Source organism: Epinephelus lanceolatus, chromosome 9, assembly GCF_041903045.1.
Source record: "Epinephelus lanceolatus isolate andai-2023 chromosome 9, ASM4190304v1, whole genome shotgun sequence".
In the NCBI taxonomy this organism is placed as follows: domain Eukaryota; kingdom Metazoa; phylum Chordata; class Actinopteri; order Perciformes; family Serranidae; genus Epinephelus; species Epinephelus lanceolatus.
Window position 1 is genome coordinate 28,662,533 of NC_135742.1, and position 22,922 is coordinate 28,685,454.

At 43.0% G+C, this 22,922-nt stretch overlaps 1 protein-coding gene across 1 annotated transcript in view; it reads left to right on the forward strand.

Annotated features, from left to right (window-relative positions):
* Positions 1-22,922, forward strand: part of slf1 (SMC5/6 complex localization factor 1) — a 37,175-nt gene that overhangs the window by 7,626 nt on the left and 6,627 nt on the right. Inside the window, exons 13-17 of the mRNA XM_033618578.2 lie at positions 496-641; positions 1,419-1,528; positions 5,781-5,860; positions 11,379-11,471; positions 12,815-12,997. Coding sequence (XP_033474469.1) covers positions 496-641; positions 1,419-1,528; positions 5,781-5,860; positions 11,379-11,471; positions 12,815-12,997 — 612 coding nt within the window. The remainder of the gene's footprint in view (positions 1-495; positions 642-1,418; positions 1,529-5,780; positions 5,861-11,378; positions 11,472-12,814; positions 12,998-22,922) is intronic.

Below are 22,922 nucleotides of genomic sequence, written 5' to 3' on the forward strand. Positions count from 1 at the left end.
TTTCTGCAAACCTCAGATTCGTTACATCAATATTTTAAAACTTTACATTTCAATTTTATTTATGACAACATTGTGGTTAATGTGTAGTTATGTTTAAGCACAAAAAAACAGTTGGTCAGAAATAGGAAAATGTCATATTTTTGGTCTAAAATACCCTAACTGGTCAGCACAAACATGGCAGGAAATGTCAGTGGCCTCAAACAGTGGGACCATCTTGCCTAGCTGTCATGCCATCCACCATCCCCTCCATCTCCTGATGAAAAACTCTGCTCATATACATGTAATCTGACCTGCATCTCTTCAGAAATGATGATACAATATGTATAAAACATAGTGTCTCTGCAGTTTGCAAGAACCTACAATGCTGTATAATTTTATTCTTGCGACTGGGCTGCTTCTGACCAGCTTTGTCTTTTAATCTATTAAATTTCAATCAATAAATTAATTACTGACATTATGGTGTCTGACATATTTTCCTTCCGTTTTGTCCTGTAGACGTGTCTCCGGTGGCTCTGGCAGAGCTGGTTGTCAAGATTCCATCTACGAGACTTAAGTTGGTGATAGCAGATGCCATATTCAGAAGTCTTTGCTGCAGAAATGGATTCACAGTTGGAGATGAACCCCTCTCTCTCAAGAAAATGGTGTGTGTGTGTGTGTGTGTGTGTGCATGTGTGTATTTGTGTGTGTGAATGACTGTTTCTTGTTTTTCACTTGCTTCACATTTCCCATTACTTACCCACGGGAAACCTAATTTTTTCATCAGTCCTGTATTCATTTTGCCATTGACAGGCTTTGTCATTTTCGGCATGCACCTCTTACTTGTGTGAATCACAACAGGCATGTGCTGCTTAGTTCAGTAAGTCATGAAGACACTGAATGACACTTTGTAAAAGTTCAGTTGGCACCTATTTTCAGTTTATTTACTGGAATTTTTTTTTTGTTTTGCTTTGGAAGTGATTTTGGCAAAATAAGAGCATGCAATATCCGCCAATCCTGGTAAAACTACACACACACAAACACACACCAATGTTTGTTTGGAAAAAACAGCAAATAAAGTAACTGGAGAAACTAACTACATTACTGATTAAAAAGTTTGTGATAAATACACCACTTGTAATTATTTCGGTTCCCTTTTTCTCCTGTGCTTTTGTGCTACAGTAAAAAAACGTAAAACACAGATGTTAAGTATTAGTTTACTTAGCAGTGTGAAAATTGCTATAGATTGTATTACAGGTCTCTGCTAGGGACACAAAGATGGCCAATGTGGTCTACACATTACATTTCCTTGCTGCAGAACATCTGGCTTTCTCACTCACTGATGTCTTTGTTCCCCCTCAGTCCCCCGAAGACACACTATCATGGACTTGCAGTGTAAAGGCACTGTCTAACCTTGTGTGTGTCTGTGTAACTTCTGACAGGTAATGTCCTACCTGCCTGCTCTGGGAAGTTTAGCTCAGAGTCCCACGGGTGCTTGCCGCAGGACCGGACCCACCTCCCACCGCTGCACGAGCCAGGGGACCGGCAGCAGGTCAGTTACACACAGCTCTCTGTCCATACCACTGTCAGTCTCTCAGGTACATGTTCAGTAGAGCCCTAGGCAGAACATGTGAGCACATATATGTAGAAGCAGGGGCTGCATATGTGCAATAGCTTATTCTTGATAACTTAATACATTAAATTACACCTTGCCTTCTCATTCCAGTCTTGTACTACATTTTAAACTACCAAACCTTAAGTAAATTTACTTATGTTTAAAGATCAGCCTGGGAATTTCAAATGGCAGTCTGTGCAGATCATTACAAGTCTGCTGCTCTTCTCTCTTGTGACTTAATGTTGTAGGTGGTCAGAGAAACACTTAGGCTAATTGCTTGAGATTTATATAGTCAGGAAAAACCAGAGTGTTTGCACATACCCAGTTGCTTAACCCTTTTTTTTAGACTTTATCAAATCCAGTTATTACTTTCTCTCTCACTGTGGTTTGTTGCGTCCCCCCCCAAAAGATTATTCAAAGCTATAATTGATAACTTTTTGTTGTATTTGCTGAATTCATCAACACATCCACATGCAGCAGTACATGAGACAGATGATCTGTGAAAAAAATGTTCCTTTGCCTCCTCATTGCTTATAATGGCATTATGGCACATGAATGAAAACAACCAATCAGAGCAGCTGACATTCATGTTACTCATGTCTTCTGAACTGAGGTCAAATTAGGCAGTGCTGATAGAATATAAATCAAGATTCTGTTACTGCATTGTCTATTTCTCGCTTCAGATGTTTTCAGAAACGTACTTTAGTGTACTGTTTAGCTGTCAAATGAGAAACTTGCTCCAACTGGTGGGCAGTGCTTGGTGTGGCGGCTGTGGCTCAGAAGAAGAGTGGGTCATCCACTAATCGGAAGATCCATCCTCCATCCTGCGTGTCAAAGTGTCTTTGGGCAACATACTGAACCCCAAGTTGCTTCTGATGGCTATTGGTGTGTGAGTTCAAGTGAATGGTTACTGAGAAGCAGAGAAGCCTCGGCCACCAGTGTGTGAATGTGTGTGACTGTGACATGTGGTGTATAGGCGCTCTAGGTGGTCGGAAGACTAGAAAAGCGCTACACCAATTCAGTCCATTTACCATTTACTATATTAAACATGGTAGCTGGGTCACAAACTTTATAGACAATGCAGTAACAGTATCTTGATTCATTGTTATTTTTATAAAAGTTACTAACTGTAGCTTTTAAAGCAAAGTGCACATTTAAAAGTTTTGGGGGAAAAAAAATCAACAAAAATCTGTGTTGAACAGCACACATGTCGCTAGTCAAAAGTCACTTTTACTGTGTCTAAAACAACAGTGCTATTCAAGCAGCAGTCTACTTTGCCTCCATAGTCAGATTTCCACCCATAGATTTGAGGGCGAAAAGGGTGAAAATGTACAAACCCAGTGAGAGATGTGAGTGAAAAAGGAACAAAGGAACACCTGGAGAGAGGATGAGTGTGTATGTGTGAGGGCGGGTGGTTGGGTGGGAGTGAGGAGCAGAGATGCATGAATGGAGGGACTGAGGGAAAGCTGGAGAGAGGCAAATGGAGGTCAGATGGAGCGTGAGGAGTTGGCATGTGATGGGTCATGCCCAGGTCTGATCCTATCAGTGTGTGCTGGCTGACAGGAGGAGTGCAAAGGGAGGTTAGACCCCCTCCTCACACACACACACACACACACACACTGCTGGGTCTGATTTGGACAGGAAGCCGACAGATAGACAGACTAGGATATCCCATCAGGCCTTTGTGTCTTCCCTTACGACCACCAGCTCTCAGCCCCCCCCCCCCCCCATCTTCACCTCTCTTGATCTGCCCTCGCATACTTAATCCCTCTCTGAATGCAATCACACACACACACGGGCCCCATACTTCGTATCAGACATCTGCTCTTCCACCAGCAGGTAGTTGGCCTGGAGAAGGGCAGGCGCCACCAGGGAACAGGTTCATGCGAAGGCTACTGGTTCACACATTGACCCGTTCCCCTCTTCCCTCCATTGCTGCTTTTTACTCCTTCTACACTCTGCTTTCACCACAGTTTTAAGGGGTTTAGTTTGTTTTGACACAGACGTGAGAGGAACTGAATAAAACAAGGAATGCAATCTGTGCGGATGAGATAAAGAAATGCCAAAGGGCATGTAAAATCATTTGACCCTGAATGAAAGAATGAAATCAAAATGACAAAGCCTGTGATGAATCGAGAACAGAAAGCAAAAGGAAATCTTGTTTCCTTATTTTTCACGCTTGAGTTCATGATATTATACATATTTTCAGTGATGTTGACACTCTTAATCAATTAACACATCTTGTGTTGAAGCATGTATGAGTCTGACACACTGCTCAATCTCGAAGCATTTTCAATACAATCCTCTATGTTGGTGGAGCTGCTCTGATTCAGTAAAATAATTTAAATATTTTATTTTAAGAAATCAACTGTATTTATTGTTAGAGCACTTGTCAGTAATTCATAGTCCTTAACAGGATGAGACAACATTTTTAAAAGTCTGAGTTTAAATAGCACAGACGCGATTGTGGTTTCAGTAGAGAAGTATTGGTTTAAAAATGGTTTCACTTTTGTTTTATCTGAGTTTTCAACCTGCCCGTAGGACACAGGAGAAAATCCTACCGAGATGTTTGGTATTAGATTTATGAAAAGAGCAGGAGCAGGTCATGAAGGTTGAGAGCGGCCACATGACCCCTTCATCTTTCATTTCTGGCTGTTAGAACCCATTAGGCTGTTTTCACTGTGACTTGAGGCTGCTGTAGTCGTGTGTGAGATGGGGAGTGTGCTTCTTCTGCACCAACAGACAGGCTGGCATCAGGGCACACGTCCAAGCCATACCAAGCTGACAGGCCGGCTGATTGACCGACTGTTTAGATGGCCGTTTGACTTGCCGGCTGGCTGCGTGGCAGTGAATGCTGTTAGCAGAAGGGAAGCTACATTTTTCTCCTGCTGGTTTAATCAGGCTCTGTGTATTGCTGTTATCTTTTCAAGCCATTTAACTATGTCATTACTTTGGCTCCATTTCTTATGAGCAGACCTGCATGTAGTCAATATCAGCTGGATTTGAGAGAAGCCTGTAACTAGATCAACTCCACTAATATTTCAAAAATGGAGACAGATAAAATGTTGTTTTTTTTTTTTTTGCTATGACCTTTTTGGTAGAATTAAAGCAAATTGAAAATGTAATGCATGTTTTTTTCTCGCCGTGGCATTCGACATGCACTTCCCCATCACTTCCATTATTGCTCACAAGTTTCTTGAGAGTCGGCCTCCAAGGGCACGCTCTGCCCCAGGCCCAGAATTGATAGCTGGGCCACTGACAGCATGCTGGCCTCCTAAAGTAGACCATGAGGGAAGGAGAGACCGGGGCGTACACGAGCCAAGTACTGTCAACCTCCACTGCTGCCAGCCTATATGGACAAGGGACACTTGGGTGAAGTGGTTCGAGATGAGATGCGGTACGCCCTTATACCAGACACTCTTATGGACTCTCTCGTACACACACACACACATGCACACAGAGCTTGTCTCATCTCTTCTCAGCCTTGTCCCTGCTAATAACAAGCAACGTGACAGGACGTGTGTTTCCTCCTCACTGCTGGGAGCTCCTTCCTGGCTTCTGAACAAGCCAATTACCAGGGAACAAGCCTCTTCCCTGTAATACGGATGGCACTCCGCTTCAATGTGGTGCGCGCGCACGTGCACAGACGTATACACTCCAGACACCTGTCAGGCTTCATGCAGGCAGATCTCCCATACCCACTCACAGGACTAGTGACAGCCCACAGCTATTAGCACGCCACTACTTTGAAGAGGCTTCACTTTCTTTTACTAGTTATTCCTCCTAATGTGCTTGCTCACATCGAATTCTCCGTCTCTGCGTTTGAGGCGTTAAGTGGGAGGAAAAGTGCTTTGGAGACAGGAATGGAGGATTGGGTGTGTGAAGTGTGTGTGTGTGTGTGTGTGTGTGTGGCCAACACAGTAGGGGTTTGACAGATATTGTCAGATTTCATATAAAATGATACGACGCCACAAGGGATTCATTTGCTAATAGCACTCTTCACACTACAGTGGTGCCCGTTCCACTTTCTGTACTGCTAGGTCTCCTCACTGCCATGCTGAAATGGTCACTCGTTGAAACTTTAGACTTGTTTATGTAAATCATGGGTAATCTCTTATTGAATTAAGTTTAGCTCATACATGCGTATTTTCTTCTTACCCCTTTGACCATGTCCTTTGTCTCCATGCAGTGCTCAGAGCTCTTTGGTGAAAGAAACAAGCCCGGAGAATGAGAACGTCCCCAGAGGTTTGAACAGAGTCAATGCAGCAGGTATGGTGCATACATACTCACGTACACACATATGCACACACACTGCTGCTTGACAATATCGCTGCACATTTGCAAGGAGCGGACTTTTAATGGACTGATGCACTGCACTAGGTCATCAGTAAAGAGGGACATGATAGCTCTGTCATCACTTTCAGTTTAATGAAGAGCACATAATGTATGGAGAGAGTGATTGATTTGCATCGGACCACGCTTCCATCTAGTCAGCTGTAAAGGCAACTCGGCTGCATAATTCGGCCTGTCGTGTATGTTCGGGGCAGAGTTTGGGCCGCATTACACCTCCTCCTCCACTTGTTCTATTCGCATTGATATTCAGCACTGTGCTCTTTGTTTTGTTTAGCTTTTTCCTGATGTCTTATTCACCTTTTAAAAAAGTAAAAGATAAATAAATAAATGGCACGGACAGAAATAATGGCTTCCTCGCACCAAACAATAACACATATTAGTACGCACTGTGCGCCTCAGATCTCCATTTTAGGGATATTAAATGCAGCAATTAGGGTAGTGCTGCAGATATACAGTGGCTGCACTGGTGGAACTTCCTGCAATTAGAGGCATGGCACTCTGTGTGAACTCTTGAAGGTGTCAGAGCTCATATCTCCCCCCTCCACCTGATCAGAAAGGCCCTGTGCCGGTGCGAAGGAGGGGTGGAGGGAGTTGGGGGGGGGGGGGAGGAAAGGCTGAGGCAGGAGACTCAAGGCTGTTGGCATGTGTTGTTTTTCCACTACGTGATCTCTATACCGATGCGGTCGGCATTAATTTTTGATGAACCATCGGCGCAGCATCCTCCCCTCTCGCCCTCTCATCCCATCCCATCTCATCCCATTCTCTCTCTCCCTCTCTCCCTTCCCCTCTTTCTCTCACAGGCTTTTTCACCCACATATGTAAGCTTGCTTTCTTATATGCTGCACTGCTTTGCTTTGGAGCATCTGTCTCGCCTCCTGAAACCTCAGTATCTTTGTCAAAGTAGCAGAGAGGGGTTGAGGGATTTGGGATGAACTTCTCGCTCTCTTTTTTTTTTTTTTTTTTTCAGTTCCATATTTGCTTCTGGAGGCTCAGCAGAGATTTCAGTCTAAATCAGCCTGAATATACTGTATGTAGATTGTCAAACAAGAACTGCTGTGTGTTTTTCATCGCTTAAAATCTGTTTGCTTTTAGCTTAATGTCATCCTGAAACAAACTGTTAAAGTCAACATTCAGGCAGCACAGTTCAAAAGCTAGGTGCGTTGTCCTTGGGAATGGAGAGCTACTCCAGGCAACTTTATCCAGCAATGAGAAATAACTATGTAAAAAGTTGGTGCTTTAATAGATGATCAAAGTGTTATTCCTTTATATCAAATATGTTGAACACAGTCAGAAATTGCGGCATACTCATCTGTTATTTTTGAAAAAGGTACAGCAACTGAAGCCTTAAACCTGAGTGGAGTTTTTTTGGCCCAAGCATACTGTAACCAAACTATTTGACTCCCATTATTTCCCACTACCTGGATTGGGTGGGGCCATATGATGGTATAAACTGTGTGACGGTAGAAATGTGTCCATTGATAGAGATTTGGCAATACCGTTTCTACCCTGGGAGCTGTTCTGGGCATGCTATGTAGCCAATCAGGGCTGAATTCTCATGTGATGTTTGTGATTTTCACATGATGTGATTTCATTAATCCAGCTACATCGCAAGCGCTTGCAAGGTAACATGATTTTTGCAGATGGGAAGGAGGAGAGTAAAAGTGTAAACACAGAAACCTAAACACTTGAATTATTGTTCCCAGGAACCCTTAAACTTCAATTTTGAAATTAGTCAATATTTACTGATTTGAGATTTAACCGAAGTATCTCAAATGAGGTTTTTTGTTTATATGGAAGTTCCAAATAAAAGAAGGAAATATGATCAAGAACGTTTGGTTATTTTAAACCATTTCCTTACTGAATTTACAGAACAATTATTGTATAGGAATATATAGCGTTGCCATGTTATACAGCATTGCCATGATAGAAGAAGATTTTGGTCATATTGCTCACCTCTAGTGAGACTGGGACATAAACTAGCTGAGGAACCTATGCAGTGCAGATTGGGCAGTGAAAACACTGTCTCTGTAATGATAATTTAATTGCCCTATCTATTTTATGATCTGTTTTTCTAACCAGTGATTTTGCACTGAATATTGATTCGGATCTGTGCCTGATCAATCACAACGTTCCTACTGCACCTCTACGTGCCATCGGCAATAAATATGTTCATACTATAGTGCAACAAAAAGACGACAGAGGAAAAAGATTTTTGTGAGCTTGGCTTTCACATTACGCTTATTTACTTTTGCATGTGTTCATTTGGCAGACAGCTTTGTCCAAATAAAACAGTGTACAAGCCACAGTGGATTTGATCACTAATATTTGAGAGACACTCTGTTTTTGTGTCTTATTACTTCCTGTTGGCAGAGAGGAGGGCATCAAGGGGCTGATGCTGCCCAGTGTTGTTTTTGACTGATTAAATGGAGGTGTCCCATATTAAAATCTTCACCAGTGAAATGTAAAAATGATGGTCACATACGTTAATGCCAATAAATTCTTTGTGAAAGCTGCATTGCAGTAATCTTGATTTTGGGAAATTAATGTGTTGCTTAGAGCCAGCGACAGCAGTAGTCTTCGTATATATCCAATAACTGGCACCGAATACCTTTCTAACACATTCCTCGCAAATAGCATTGTTACAGGCTTCCAGCAGCTTTTCGGTCCAGGGATCGGCGGGCCAAGCGACACTTTACAGGAGTGTAGCAAGCAGACTGAGGGATATAAAGAGCAACACATACATTTAACTTTTCTATTAAAGTGTGAAACGGGGGATTTATAGAAAAGGACAGGCGGATTTATCCTTTCCGTGCTTGTAAATGCTGAGCATGCAATTACCCCTATAATAGAGGCGTTGTGTCCAAATTGGAGCCATTAAAGTGATTTAACAGTGCGTGGATTGGCCCTGGCATTTGCGAGGATGTGTACACATGGGGTGTAGTGGAATGGGTGTTTAATCACAGCGTTTTAGAGCCCGGTAATAGCAGAGCAGCCCATGTAGAACACTGACGTGCCACACAGTACAGCTTACTCATTAGGGACTGTAGTTTGGATTGGGCACCAACCTCTGTTTGGGTGTTTTTGATTTTTAGGATTGGAAATATCGGATTGCTTCATTGATTGACCTCATTATTGTTTATGACGCTGACACTGTTCAACCACTGATGTCTGCTTTCTGATGTTACCCTCACATATTTTAAGAGTGAAAATCAAATTGGCAAAATATCACTACAGGATGGTGGGTTACTGAACTGGAGTGACCCGACCTGTAACTTGGCAGTTGTTTGTGTCTGAATGGTATCCGGCTTGTCTGCTGAACATTTGCAAAGGTGTGGTGATTTGGGGTGGAAATCAGAAGTTTCGTCACAATATGATATTGATTTATTTGTACGATATGATTGCTGATATTGCAAAGTCTGCCACGATACAATTTTGATTCGATTCAGTTCCAGGGCCTGAAAGCAATATGAAACAATCTCAGTAAATACCCTCTTTGTAGTTTTCTTGGCACCTTCCCATTATCTGCATGGCACTAGGGTGCTAGCACCATTTGAATTCTCAGGAAGAAGGTGCGCTTGGACGGAAATGGCGAGACATGCCATGGTAATTTTAAAATAAAGGTGTATCTGGGAGATGACGATACGTATCAATGTTTTCACTTTGCATTGATGATGTTGGATTGTTGGTTAATCCAGATTGATGTATTGTTACACCCCTAATGGTGAAAGGATATACTTTGGGGTTTGTCAAAAGGCTGAATTCATGTCAGGTCTTCTTGTCATCTAGATAGTTGTAAAATTCCAGGTTATGAATTGAGACATTACTGTTTAATCACAATACAGTTAATGAACTAGGAAAAATATCATTAACAGGGCAGCATAACAAATTACATACACACCACCTGACAAAGTGCTTGAAATAAGTTGCAGTCAAGTACCTGCTTCATCATCCTGTTTGTGTCCTCATTGTTTCTGAGTGGTTGTTTTTTGGGAATTCATATAGAAAATAAGTGACTTTTCTGTATCTAATGGGTTTCTATTGTCTTTAGTTGACATTGGTTTATGTTATTACACTTTTTAAACCTTCATCAGCCTATTTAATGGCTACTGAAAAATTCTCGTTATATAAAGGTGCAACATGTCAAAGTTTATAACTGAAATGTGTCGAGAAATAATATATATATTTCAAATCCTTTAACTTTGTTCTGCTTGTTAGGTTTTGCATCAACTTTCTAGGCAGAGCATAAATGATCCTCTTTTTGATAAACAGTCCTTCCAATCCCCCCATCCCCTTTTTTTCCCTTCCACTCTTCAACCTCTTTACTACCGGTGGATGACATTTAATGCATCTTCTGCATCCTCAAAGACACCTCCTGGAAGAAAGGAGTTCTTCAGAATGAATAGGATTTCCAATATTTCCTCTCTATGCTTTGAAATTCAGGAAACCCTTTCACTCTCTCCTCCACTGCTTCTTCTTTCTTGCCCCCCTGTTTCCTCCCTCCCTCCCTCCCTCTCCTTTCTGCCCCAGTCTGTGCGCGCTGGAGTGGAGCCCCTGTACAGGCGTGGCATCCTGGGGAGAGCTAGTAAAGCATTTATTATGGGCTTTGCAGTCCTGTATTATACTGGCAAGCACAGAGCCACTCATGCTTGGCCTTTAACTTCCCTCTGAAGTTCAGCCATACATGAAAAGAGGGGGCTCTGGCCCGCTAATATATTCCTGGTTTAATATTGTATCAGGAAAAAGTGAGGGACAGGGTAAAGATGAGAAAAAAAGGGAAGAGGGGAGAAGAAAATTGTGTTTAAAAATGTAAATGGAATCCTTGAGAGGTTTTTTCCACGCCTGTTCACCGGTAGTTTGCTGATTAAATATCACGTGGCGACACTGGCAATGCCCAGCGGAGCTTTTGAACCCTGGATCTGTGAAGAATCCTTTTCGAGGCTTTGTGCATGGGCTGTCTACCATAACTTCCTCTCAAGTAACAATATAGGGACGAGCGGACAGGAAGCAAGACTACATTCTCACCACTACATTCATTCACTCGCTGACTGACCCGATATTAACTTTGTTGGGCTCGGGGTGTAAGTGGAACATCTCTGTGTCTATAAAAGCGGAAAAGACCGAGGCAAATTAGTTCAACTCTCCATCTTTTAATTTTTTTTTCCTCCCATTTTTTCCCTTGAAAGATCTCCCCCCTTTTCTCATCACTCTCCTTAAATCGCATCCTTATTGGCGGGTCGTACTTTTTTAGGTCAGGTTTTTTTTCTTCTTTTTGGTGTTTGGGGACATTTCTGTGGTATTTTATTGGTGTGTTCACCATATGGAGGGGGACAATGGGCAGGACATCGGGGCACACCCTAATTTTGGATTTCTCTCTTCTCTTCCGCCTCTTCTCTCTTTTGGGTGTGTTTGTCCGTTGTGTGTGTCCTGGTCGAAGGAGAGACCCTCCTCCACAGAGCTTGCAAGAGGAACCAAGTGGAAACAGTGCTTCAGATCCTGGCGCTTCCTGGCACGGACGTCAACGTTAAAGGTAAGACTTTCTCGCTTTCCCTTTTCTCTGTACCCTCTGTCTCGTCGTCATCTGACTTCACTCCCACTGTTTGCTGTGGGGTTTCAAAGAGCGATTAACATTGAGGGGGAAAAAAAGAGGTGAGAAGAAATAGGAGTGCGTGTGCGTCATCATTGAGGTTAACCTTTAGCTAAAATGTAAAGGGTGTGTCTAGAAAGAGCTAGATGGGTTTGGAGGCTCAGATTTATAGCTTTACAGTGACTTTGCTAAGTGAATTGAATGCCTTTTGATATTTCAGAGTGACTTTCTTTTGTCCCTTTAGGTCAAATATAATGACTTACCCTCCTTTTATGGAAATGTTGTGCTGTTTCAAAGGTTTCTCCGATTTTGTAATAGCCCTTTAATAGCAGCCTAAATTAACTTGCATCTTAGTAGGGGGCTTATGCAATAGGCGATGTCCGAAATGTGATCAGGCAGAATTATGTGCAAAATGGTAAAATTACCGCTGTCACCTTGCAGTCGTCTCCCTAAACGAGGCCCGAGTTAACTGTGGCAGAACATTTTTGGTTGGAGTCCTTTCTTGTCAGATAAAATAGATCTATGTTATGATGTTCTCCAAAGAGTCTAATTCTTATTCTTTAGGACTTTTCTATCCATGACCGTTTTTTAATTTTGGAATGAAAGCTGTAAAACACGAAGGACTTAAGTATTTTAATATATCCTGGAAATACTGATTTTTCTATAACTATGTAAGACGTATATGGGTGGTGGTTCATAACCTATTTGTAACTCCCGAACAAGAATTTCAAGCAATCTAATGGCACATTGTTATTCGCTAATCAATCTGAAGCAGCCTTAGTTCAGTCATATTGATGTCCTTTGTCTTATGGTGTTAGAAAAGATAGATAATTCATTACAAAAAAGTTATTAAAAAATTGCTGATGCCTGCATCACTTACAGTATTAGATTCAATCACTTTGCAAGGTGTCAGTTTCTTCCAGCTTTAGCAGAGTTCCTCAGATTAGCCCCTGCTAGCTTATGTAGCTATCAGACAAATGAGCTACAACAGTGTGTGTTAGCCCGCTCATGCTGCAGTAAGACTCTTTAAATCTTTCATCATGACACTTCAGCCAAACTTCACAGTTTTTTAATACCATACTTTGGGAGATGTACATATCTATTCATCTGCTTGATACACCAAATTCTTTGCGAAACATTGCACTTCAGTTACTGTTTTTCACCAAGTTCTTGGCAGAAAGCAAAGTCTTGAAGGCCAGAGATCTCTAAAAAGTGTATTTAAGCTCTTTAACCTCCAAAATGTTAAACAGTAAGAAATGTTTGTGCTTGGTTTGTTGACCATGTAGACCACGCAGGCTGGACGCCACTGCATGAAGCGTGCAACCACGGCAGCACTGCGTGTGTGGAGGCTTTGCTACGTCACCGCCCTGCCCCTGTGCTTAATAGCCAGGTGGGTGGAGTTAGTCCACTGTACGACGCCCTCCTAAACGAACACATGGACATCGCCAAAATGCTACTGGAGCATGCAGGTGAGTACACTTAACTAATATACCTGTAGACATTGCATTAGAATGGGAGCTGATGCAAGGCATGACACAAAGTACTGGTTTTATAAGATGGAGCTGAACGCTATTTAAATTAATGGAAACAAATGTCTTTATAATGCCTAAATAATAGTCACATATTATTGTTTTACCAAGTGATATTGGTTTGAAACTGGTTTCTAAGCAGCACATCTGTAAATGAACACCTTTGTGGTCATGGTGCATATTTATCAGGTTATGCTTATGCTCTTAATGTGGCTCAGCCAATCAGAATAGGATCAGATTTGTCTTTTTTCAGGTTAGGTCTTTCCATAGTAGCTTTTTAAGTTGAAAGTGTAACAATGATTTCTGTCCTGGGGCTTTATTTTATCAATACCATCCCCACTGAGGCAGGTTCAGTTAAAAATTGCTACTCTAACTGTATATTACATGTGTTTTTTTCCTAATTGGACAGGATGTACTCTGTTTTCACATATCTTCATGTAATCAATCTCCCCTGAAACGATTCATTAAACAATATGGTCCCCGTCACATTGATGGAATCATAAAATGTCAAAATAAAACACCTTTAACTTGTCCGGCCAGTTGGCTGCCAAGAGAGCTAATCTGTAGAATTAGCTATTTAGCTAATGATTTACTGCAGTGGTGGGCTGCATGTCACTGCCGCTGTAGCCAAGACAAGCTTTCAATTTAATGTCGCCAACAAATGCAGCGGAGCTTACTGACAGATTGAATGCTGCTTTCAACCTTATTAGCAGGGCCAGTTTTATCTTAACCAGGCTCCTGGTAGAGTGAGAGGGACCTGTTGATGGTGGGGCTTTTAAAGGGGCACTCCACCGATTTTACACGTCAAGTTCAGTTCATTCATCACACATAAGACTATTCAGCCTCTGAAAGCGGCTGTATAATGTCTTCTGTGGCTCTGGAGACAGCTTTTTAAAGTCTGAAAAGTCTAAACAAAATATCCCTTGATGATGTCATTAGGGGTTCACTTGGTTTGGGCATGAAACATTTTAGCAGAGAGACCCTGTGTTACAAATTGGAGGTGTAGAGTTTGAAAGACATGGGCCATTTACCTGATCTAACTATAGATGCTGTCAACTGGCATTATGGGAAATGTAGGACCTAGGGTTCTTGGGGCTTGTTCCATATTTAGGAGAAATTGTTGGGAATTTTCACTGGAATATCCCTTAAATGTTCACACTTGTGTACAATTTTTGTATGTTATCTGAAGGTCAACCACAATACCAAACAGACTGTGGGCTGCACATACACACTGATCCCTTGACAAACAGAATTGGTATTGGACCCCACTAGTGCTGCCAAAAACACTGATTTACCAATACATATCAATTGAAATGGTTTCAGTAGTCATTTTTGGCAGTATCAGTACACCAGTACCAGCTGTGCTTTCTCACTGTCTCTTATCATTCTTGTTTTCTACAGTTCTGTTCTGTTTACCTGATATCAGACAGAACTGTCAACTTGTTACACTCCGTTTCCATCTTCACTCGGCGTCCACTCTAAACGATCTTCATTGGGGAGGGAGATTCGATTTTCCCTAACCACTAGAATCCTGCATATGCACCAGAATTCAACGTCATTTTAAGTCGACACTCACGTCAACTCACACATCAACAGATCTCTTTTGCCGGGGTTTCAAGAATGGAGTGGAGCCAAGTAAGACAAACTACAGTGTTGAGTGATGTTGAAAAGACATGTTGATTTAGAACAGCCTCAAAACAAGAGTCTGTCTTGTCTTAAGTGCTTGCTGTTGTTGCTATTACTCCTGACTCTGCCACGCTGCTTGACAACAGCTTGATAATGGCGTTTTTCCCCCCATGGCACTGATTGGCTAAAAAAGTTCCTCCGTGGCACTCATTACTTACTTACTCCTCTTCTTCCCGGATGGGAAATAAGGCTTTGACGACTCGACGCCATTCATCTCGGTGCTGTGCTACTTTCTGTGCCTCTCCCCATGTAAGCTTCATTTCTTTCAGCTCCCCTTCAACTGTTCTCCACCAGGTGTTCTTTGGCCGCCCAGACTTACGTTTTCCAGGTGGTGTCCATCGTAATGCTACCTTCGGTATCATCTCCTTGTCCATTCTTAGGATGTGGCCTAGCCATCTGAGTCGCTGGTGTTTTATTTCAAGGACCACATCTCTGCATCCTGTTTTGCCGTACAGCTCCTTGGTTGTTATTTTGTTTGGCCAGAAGATTGGGCAGATTTTTCTCAGGCACCCATTGTGGAAGGCACTGATTTTATTCATGTCTCCTTTCACCACTCACCAGCATTCTGAGCCATACATAAGGACAGATTTCACCCATTGGTTGTTTTTTACTTTGACCAAGAAACCGCTGTTTTGCGTCACAATGCCAGACAAATCAGTCAACTCAAACTCAATGGAGTTGGCGGATTGAAAGGCCTGGACCCAATCTGCTGTACTTTGCTACTAACCAAGAAAAGACAAGTCGTTGTTGTCAGGTTATAGCCTTGTTGAATTTATCTTTCAACAGAAATTTTAAATTTTGTTCCTTCAGTGTCAATTTTCCCTATGGTATCGAAAATGGTATTGAATATCAATATTTTTCAAGGTATTGTATGGAAGCTAGAAATTCCAGACCCCAGAGGCTGTGGCAGTTGTCTGCTTCTTCGCAGTATGAATTCTAGATCATCTATACCATCTCTCCCTCTGCCCCCACTGCTTGTCTTTATAATCCTCATGCAATCCTGCACTGCAGTGTCTGTCCAAACAGATTACGGCATCACCTCATGAGATGTCTGTTAATGTTTTTTTTTTTTTTTTTTTGACGAGATTAGAGGAGTCAGGATCCGCCGCTTGCGAAATTCACACACAGGTTTTTTTGTGGAAATGTGTCACAACACAACTAGTTTGTGCATCGGCATGTTTGCATGCCACATACAGTCTGAGCTCAGGAGGGTTGAAGCGAGCGTGACGGATGTCTGAGCTTAGGAGAGGGTGGCGTCGCTGGGTGCGTGGCAGCAGGTGGCAGAGGGGGAATGTGTGTATGCGTTTTTTTGGGGAAGGTGGTGAGGGGTGCCATTTGCCAGCGTTGAACAAGTCTCCCATGTAACATACCTCTGCCTCTGCCCACCTCTCAGTTTGACTAATTATAGTTAATTTGATTCGACTTTCCCATTAACACATGTACATATTCTGTCCTCAAAAAATAAATTAGACTGGGATTGTTTAGTCCCGGAGAGGAAACAAGAGAGCGCTCCTTTTTTTCTCTCTCTCTCTCTTGCTTCCTCAGTAACAGGAGGGAGAGCAAATTAAAAGAGGTCAGAGGAAGAAGCAGCTATCTGTATCTGTAAAATTAGAAGAGAAAGAGAGAGAGTGTGAGTGTGTATGTGTGTGCAGCAGACGTCTGGCCTGCTGTCTAGGCCAGGTCTCTTCACAGGGACCGAGTTGAACAACAGGAATGAGAATACTCCCAATTTCAAACACCTGCAGGCTTGTACATTATACTTCTTTTTCTCACTCGCTCTCTCCTGACTGTTTGCTATTTCCTCACACCTTGATGGTGGGTTGTCTAAAGGCTACAGCAGGGAGCTGGTGAGGAGGTGGTCCTCTTGACTCCAGGCTACACTGTCTCTCTTGGTCTCTTTTCCGTGATCTCCATCTTGTTGCCATGGACACCATCGATAGGCCTAGCTTTTTTTTTTTCCTCCCCTTTTTTTTTTTTTTTTTTTAGATCTTTAAGTCCTGGCAGTTAAATGTGGAAAGTTTTTGCTTTGGGGCTACATCGTGCTTAGTTACCCTAAGAATCTTTATGTTGTTGTTCATTCCAGTTTTTCACTCTAAACTCAAGCAGGACTTTTGTGCTTATGGCAGCATTTCTATGCTAGAATACTTTCAAAATTTTGGCCAGGGAGACTCGCTGCAGCGTCCCATGGTAGGAAAACAGGCTAGTGGGCCAGATGCATTTCCATCCCTCTCTCTCTCTCTTTTATTTATTATATTCCTGTGTTTTGTTCTTCTGAGTGCCTGCTACATCTCCTGAAACTATATTTTCCATTTAGGCATTCACCCTGCTGTTTCCAACAGACAAGCTGAACCTAGCTGCCAAGGTTCTGGTAGGCCAGAGAGGGCAACACTGACACTGGCACACCAACAAAGCCTTTATTGGGGAGTGATCTCACCCCTTTGTAAGCCTGTCTGCTTGGAGGCCTGGGCTGTGTGTGTGTGTGTGTGTGTGTGTGTGTGTGTGTGTGTGTGTGTGTGTGTGTGTGTGTGCGCATTTTTAGGGGTGAATTGTAGGGGGGAGGAATGGATGGATCCCACCCCCTACCCCCTCTACCTCAGTCCCTCCAGGCTTATGGAGCTGGCAAGGAAAGGATGCCATGGCTGAGGGCAAGGCTGACTCTGCTCTCCTCCCCTCCTCCTCCCATTGCCCAAGGCCGCCCCACATGACCCTGTGTATAAGGGTGTGTGTGTGTGTGTGCGCTTGGCTTGTTTTTACACGGTATGGAAGTGTCCTTGGCTATATATTTTGGTGTATGTGTATGCATGCACAAATATTTTCTTGAATCTCAAATGCTGTAATGAGTGTATGCTGGCTTACAATTAAGTGTGTGTCTGAGTGTGTGTGTGTGTCTGTGTGTATGTGTGTGTGTTTGCTGATGCTTCCCTGTTCCCCTTCCTCAGCTGGTAGGAGTGTTTAAATGTTGCAGGGTGGCCAGGGCAGCCGGTACCCCTGATTGGAATGGAAAATGACCCGGAGCCTTTAGCTGTGCAGTTCAGACCTGGCACACACACATACACACACACACTGGAGGCGTGTCAGTGAGCAAAGGGGGTGGAGAAATAAAGAAAAGAGCCTTTAAGCTGTCACCACTCGGCCCTGTGACCATAATCGCTGATGGCGTCCTCTCAATACAGCCCACCGTGTTAGTAAGCACAGCCAGTCCACCTCGACTTGTAAACACAGACACACACACACACACACACACACACACACACACACACACACACACAGACTCATTTAGATGTTGGAGGGGAAAGAGTATAGGAGCAGAAAGAATTGTTCAGGTATGTGTAAAAGTGTTTTTGTTGTTTTTCTAATCGTTTGGGTTGAGTCAAGTTCAGAGAAGGCAAGAGAGGTTGCCACATGGCTGCCTCTCCCTCATTTTCTCTTTTGATTTTTGTGCATCTCTGGTACACACACACACACACACACACACACCATACATAAACGCACACGGTCGGTTAATGCACGGCATCTTGCGGTCCCTGCAGATCTTAATGTGAAAGAGTGTTTGTGGAGCAGAAAGATGTCATTTGCTCAGTGGCACAGGAAACGCACAGTCCCCTCGGACCACTGTAGTCAGTCATGGTTTGTCTCTGTCTGTTTGTCTATCTTTGTCATAGATACACACACACACATACACAGGTAGTACTTTAGATACACTTGGGCCTCTTCACTGTCAACACGGTAAAGAAAGTTCATTCTGCTCGGCACTTATTTCCCTGTGGGTCCTGAACTGGCAACAGCGAGGAGCCGAGCACTCGTACTATTAGAGGTGAGGCTGTGTTTGGAGCCCTCGGCTTCACTGGGGTGTGTTGATGTTTCAACTGCGGGTTTCTCCAGGCTGTATTTCAAGGACTTCCCTCGCTGGGAATTTTTGACTAGGTTCTTCTTCTTTCTTATCTCTTCCTGCCTCTCTCCCCCAACCTTTCTTTCTGTGTTTTGGGGTGGCTGCCAGGATTAAGTCTGGAGCTCTATCCAACAGTCTCCCCGGTCATTTCTCAACGTGGGGACGGAGAGACCCCCTTTTCTAATGAGCCCTATGTGTGTGTACAAATGAGAGCCATGGAGAATCAAAAGAGGTGGATGATGATTTTGCGATGTGTTAACAAATGTTTTTTGCAGGCTACTTTTGCCCAGCGCCACCTTTATCGTGTACAAAAACACGCATACCTTGCCCCTTTTCTCCTTTTTAATCAACAGCAGCATTTGGCGAGCACGAAGGCCACATTGAGCTAGCTTCAATGAAAAGGAAAGGGCAGAGGCCAAGGAACATGATTTTTTAGGAATCTTTATGTTATTTGTAGTCCTTTTCTGCCTGCAAGGTTTAGCTGGACTTTAATGTCCTATACATATTTGTAGAGACCAAAAAATAATTGAGAGTTGTGAATTTGTGAATCACGCTCCTCCATCCACGAAGTTAACTTTCAAGGTTTACTTCTTTTTTTTTTCTCTGCTTTTTGGCCAGTTGAAAAGAAAAACAACGCGGTCACAGAGCAGAGATGATTTTGTGTTGTTGGCTGTGAAAATTGTTCCCTGTCTCTGTGCTCTGGCCCTGAACTTAACTTCTCATACACTCCGCAAGAGCAAAATGGTAGTACTCTTTTCCTTCCCCTTCCTTAAGTTAAAACATTCAACAACGGCTCAGGAAGTACCTTAAAAGTATATTGAAAAAATACAATGTTGATATAGAATACAGGCAAGACAATGAGTGTTGAAAGTTCAACAATGGCTGGTGTTTGAACTCATAGTACAGTGAAAATGAAGTCATTCAAAAGCAGTTGAGTGTGTTTGCTGAAGTCATTCTTTCAATAAGAAGCTAAACCCTGCAGCATTTGTAGAGTGTTGTACTTTTAAAGAGTTTGGAGCAGCGCTAAGGATGGTGCGTACGGTGGGAGCAGTTATTCGTTCAACAAGAATATTAAGTGAGTCTGGAGTTCCCAAGTTTAACATTGCCATCACAATGTCAAATGTAAAGGCTTTATATAATACAGAGAATTTTCTCTGTTTTAAAGGCGCAGTCAAATGTTACAACATAGTTACTGCTGCTAAAACTCTGAGTAAAGCAATAGGTTGTTTAGGCAGTTATGTGACAGCATCAACTACTTCTCACAATAATTCTGTTTACACAACTATCCAGAGATAACTTGTTTCTTGACTGGGTCCTGTTTTAAACTAAAATGTATTCACTTATTCTGCCTTATGGCATCATGTCACAGTTTAGTAGGGCTGTTGCCTTCACTAACCTTTATGAGGAGAGAGGCAGAGGAAGGGAGGAGGGAATCAGAACAGGAGCACTTCTGATTGGCTCAAGATGGTTTTGCCATTTAGTGTGTATACTGTCTTTTGGGACAGAAAAACCAGGATAACCCTGAATGTCTTGGTGATTTCCTATCTGTATTATTCATGTTTTCATCTGTACTTTGTCTTAAGAGCTAATTATCAAGTGTTAGCATGCTAAGACTCTAAACCAGGGGGCCTTCAGGTTTTAATGATTGACAATTTAGAGAGCAAGCATATGATTGAGGGCTGCACAGGAAAGGTGCAGTTGCGAGTTGACCACCAAAGTCGCTAACTTTAGCTAACAGCACTAGCATTGATGACAGAATGTAAAACTTGGTGTCACTTAGCCTTCTACAAGTCGTCATACCTAACCTGACAGATGCTTGTTGGGGGTTCCGTTTGATGCAGTCTCCTAGTAGTGTATTAAATGTAAGTTATTGAAAGTGAAAGTATTGAAATGGACTTAAAACATAATGCATGCATTTCATGTTCGGGGGGCACACAAAATGTGACTGAGGGCTGTCATTGGCCTGTTGGCCACACTTTGAGCAAGAATGCATTGAACAAACACAGAGAACATGGTACATTATACCATCTTTAACATCAGCATATCAGCGTAACCAAGTAGCCAAATTGACCTGGCCCAAAAATGGCCCAAATTCGGCAGGCCAGAAGAAAAAATAAGTTGTGCAGGGTCCAGTTGCCCATCTCAGCAGAGACTCGGAATGAATGACGTTCTAGAATCGGTCCAAATAAATTGGCGCCATACCAGATGCCGACACTGCCATCACCTGGCCCTTATCAAAAATGACCTGGCCCGGTATTGGCCCAAATTCAGTGCGCCGGAAGAAGCAAGTCTGTCCGCCTCCGGTTGCCTGACTCGGCTTAGACTCGAGATGAATGATGCCCCAGAATTGGGCAAAATAAACTGGCCTGCCAACACTGCCATGACTTTGCTGTTATAAAAAATGACTTGGCCCAGCATCGGTCAAGACTCGGCACGCAGCACAAAATCAGTCGGTTGCGTCTGGTTGCCCGACTCAGCTGAGACTCGAGATGAATGACCGAATCCAACTAGACCAAATCCAGCTGCCGAACCTGTCGTCACTGTGTACTTGCACTAGCATTTAATTCAAAGCGCCAATGTGCTTAAGAACAGCCTCACAGAGCTACTAGTATGGCTGTAAACTCTTGGTTTTGGTACTAAACAAACACCTCACCTTATACCGGAATATTTGCACAAAACTCACGTCTTTGCACAATGTGTGTTCAACTGGGTACAAGAAGAGCATTTTAAGTACAGGAAAATACCAAGTTGTCATAGCACTTCTTGGACCAGTCATTGCCATGAAAATAAGAACCCATGGGTTAAATTTGTACCAAATCACTATGCTCATGAGAGCTGTGCAATGAATTCTAAAATCAGTCTGTATTTGTTTATTGGATGTCTTCATCTCACTCCTGTCTTCTGTGTTCATGGAGTATTTCAGTCTACTTGTATTGAATTAACTTCCGAATAGTTTGAATAACTAAATGAGGCTGTGTGCGTGCTAATGGCAATACAGGAAACTGTTTATTTGCCTGCACATGATGATTCAGTGTATGACATATTATTAGAGCTAACAGCTGATGGCAATGATTAGCCTTTTCTGATTCAAGAGGCCGGTTGAGAGTTCATTTGGGGCTCCACTCTGATTATTTAAGATGCTTATCGCCCACTGGTGATCAGCATCCAGTAAATCAGAATATATCCTATGACTCTGACACTGGAGGTGTTGTAGTGGCAAGGGATTACACAAAGCTAGCAGTTGGTGTCCGTGCTTTTACATCCTACATCCTATCCTTATCTGCCCCACCTCCTACGAAAGGCTGTGATCCAACTGTAATCTGCGCCTGGCCAGGCTGTGTTTGGGTGAGGAGCTCAGGGACAATCAGACGCAACCTGTTAAGATGACGCTCACCTGCTACTGAGAAGACAGTCACTGACTATAATGTCATTAGTGGCGGTTAAGGTGAATTGAAAAGGAGAATACATCAGAGGCGATATATACCCTTGTGCTGTTATGCAAAAGATATTGACCCAGCCGCTTCATCTGATGTAACCTCCAGAGGCATCCCCATCCCTGTTTTTTATACTCTGAATATCAAGGTAGAAAAGGGAAGAGAAATATCACCGAGCGCTCAGACACTGTTGCTAAAGCAGACAGGGGATGTTAGCATATTCACATGTCTGGCTGGTCTTTCTTTTTTCCCTGCATCTGATGCCTCTCCGCTGGCTGCTTTGGTGCTTCACTTGGTTGGCCTTGTTGTTTTTGCTGTGGTTTCTAGTCGCTAGCTAGCAGCTCCCTGTGGATATGTGATGCCGTGCCCCTGGCTGCAGTTCACACACACTCACCCTGCCTCTCTTTTTCAGGCAGCGAGGGGGAGAAAGAGAAAAAGAGAGAGAGAGAGAGAGGATGTTTACCATGCTGTGGAGCTGCCTGCTTCCCAGCTTGTCTGCCTCAGTCACAGCATCAGACCAGAGACAGAGAGGGAGAAGGAGAGAGAGACATAGGGGGGAGGGAGCACTGCATCTTTCTTTCCTTCCCTCCCTCCCTCTTTTTGCGCCAATTTTCCCCTCCTCCACTCTCGCTTTTATATTTCTTGTCTTCGCCTGCCCTCTAAAGGCCAAAGGGCTTTGCGCTCTGTATGTATATGTATGTGTGTGTATGTGAGTGAGTGTGTGTGTGTGTGTGTGTGTGTGTGTGTGTGTGTGTGCAGCAGTCAGACTGCATCAGGCAGTGGCTTTTGCTCGGCATGTGAATTTCCTCCCTCTGCTGTAGCTTCAGAGCTGAGGTCTTAGCGGGGCATTTTCACA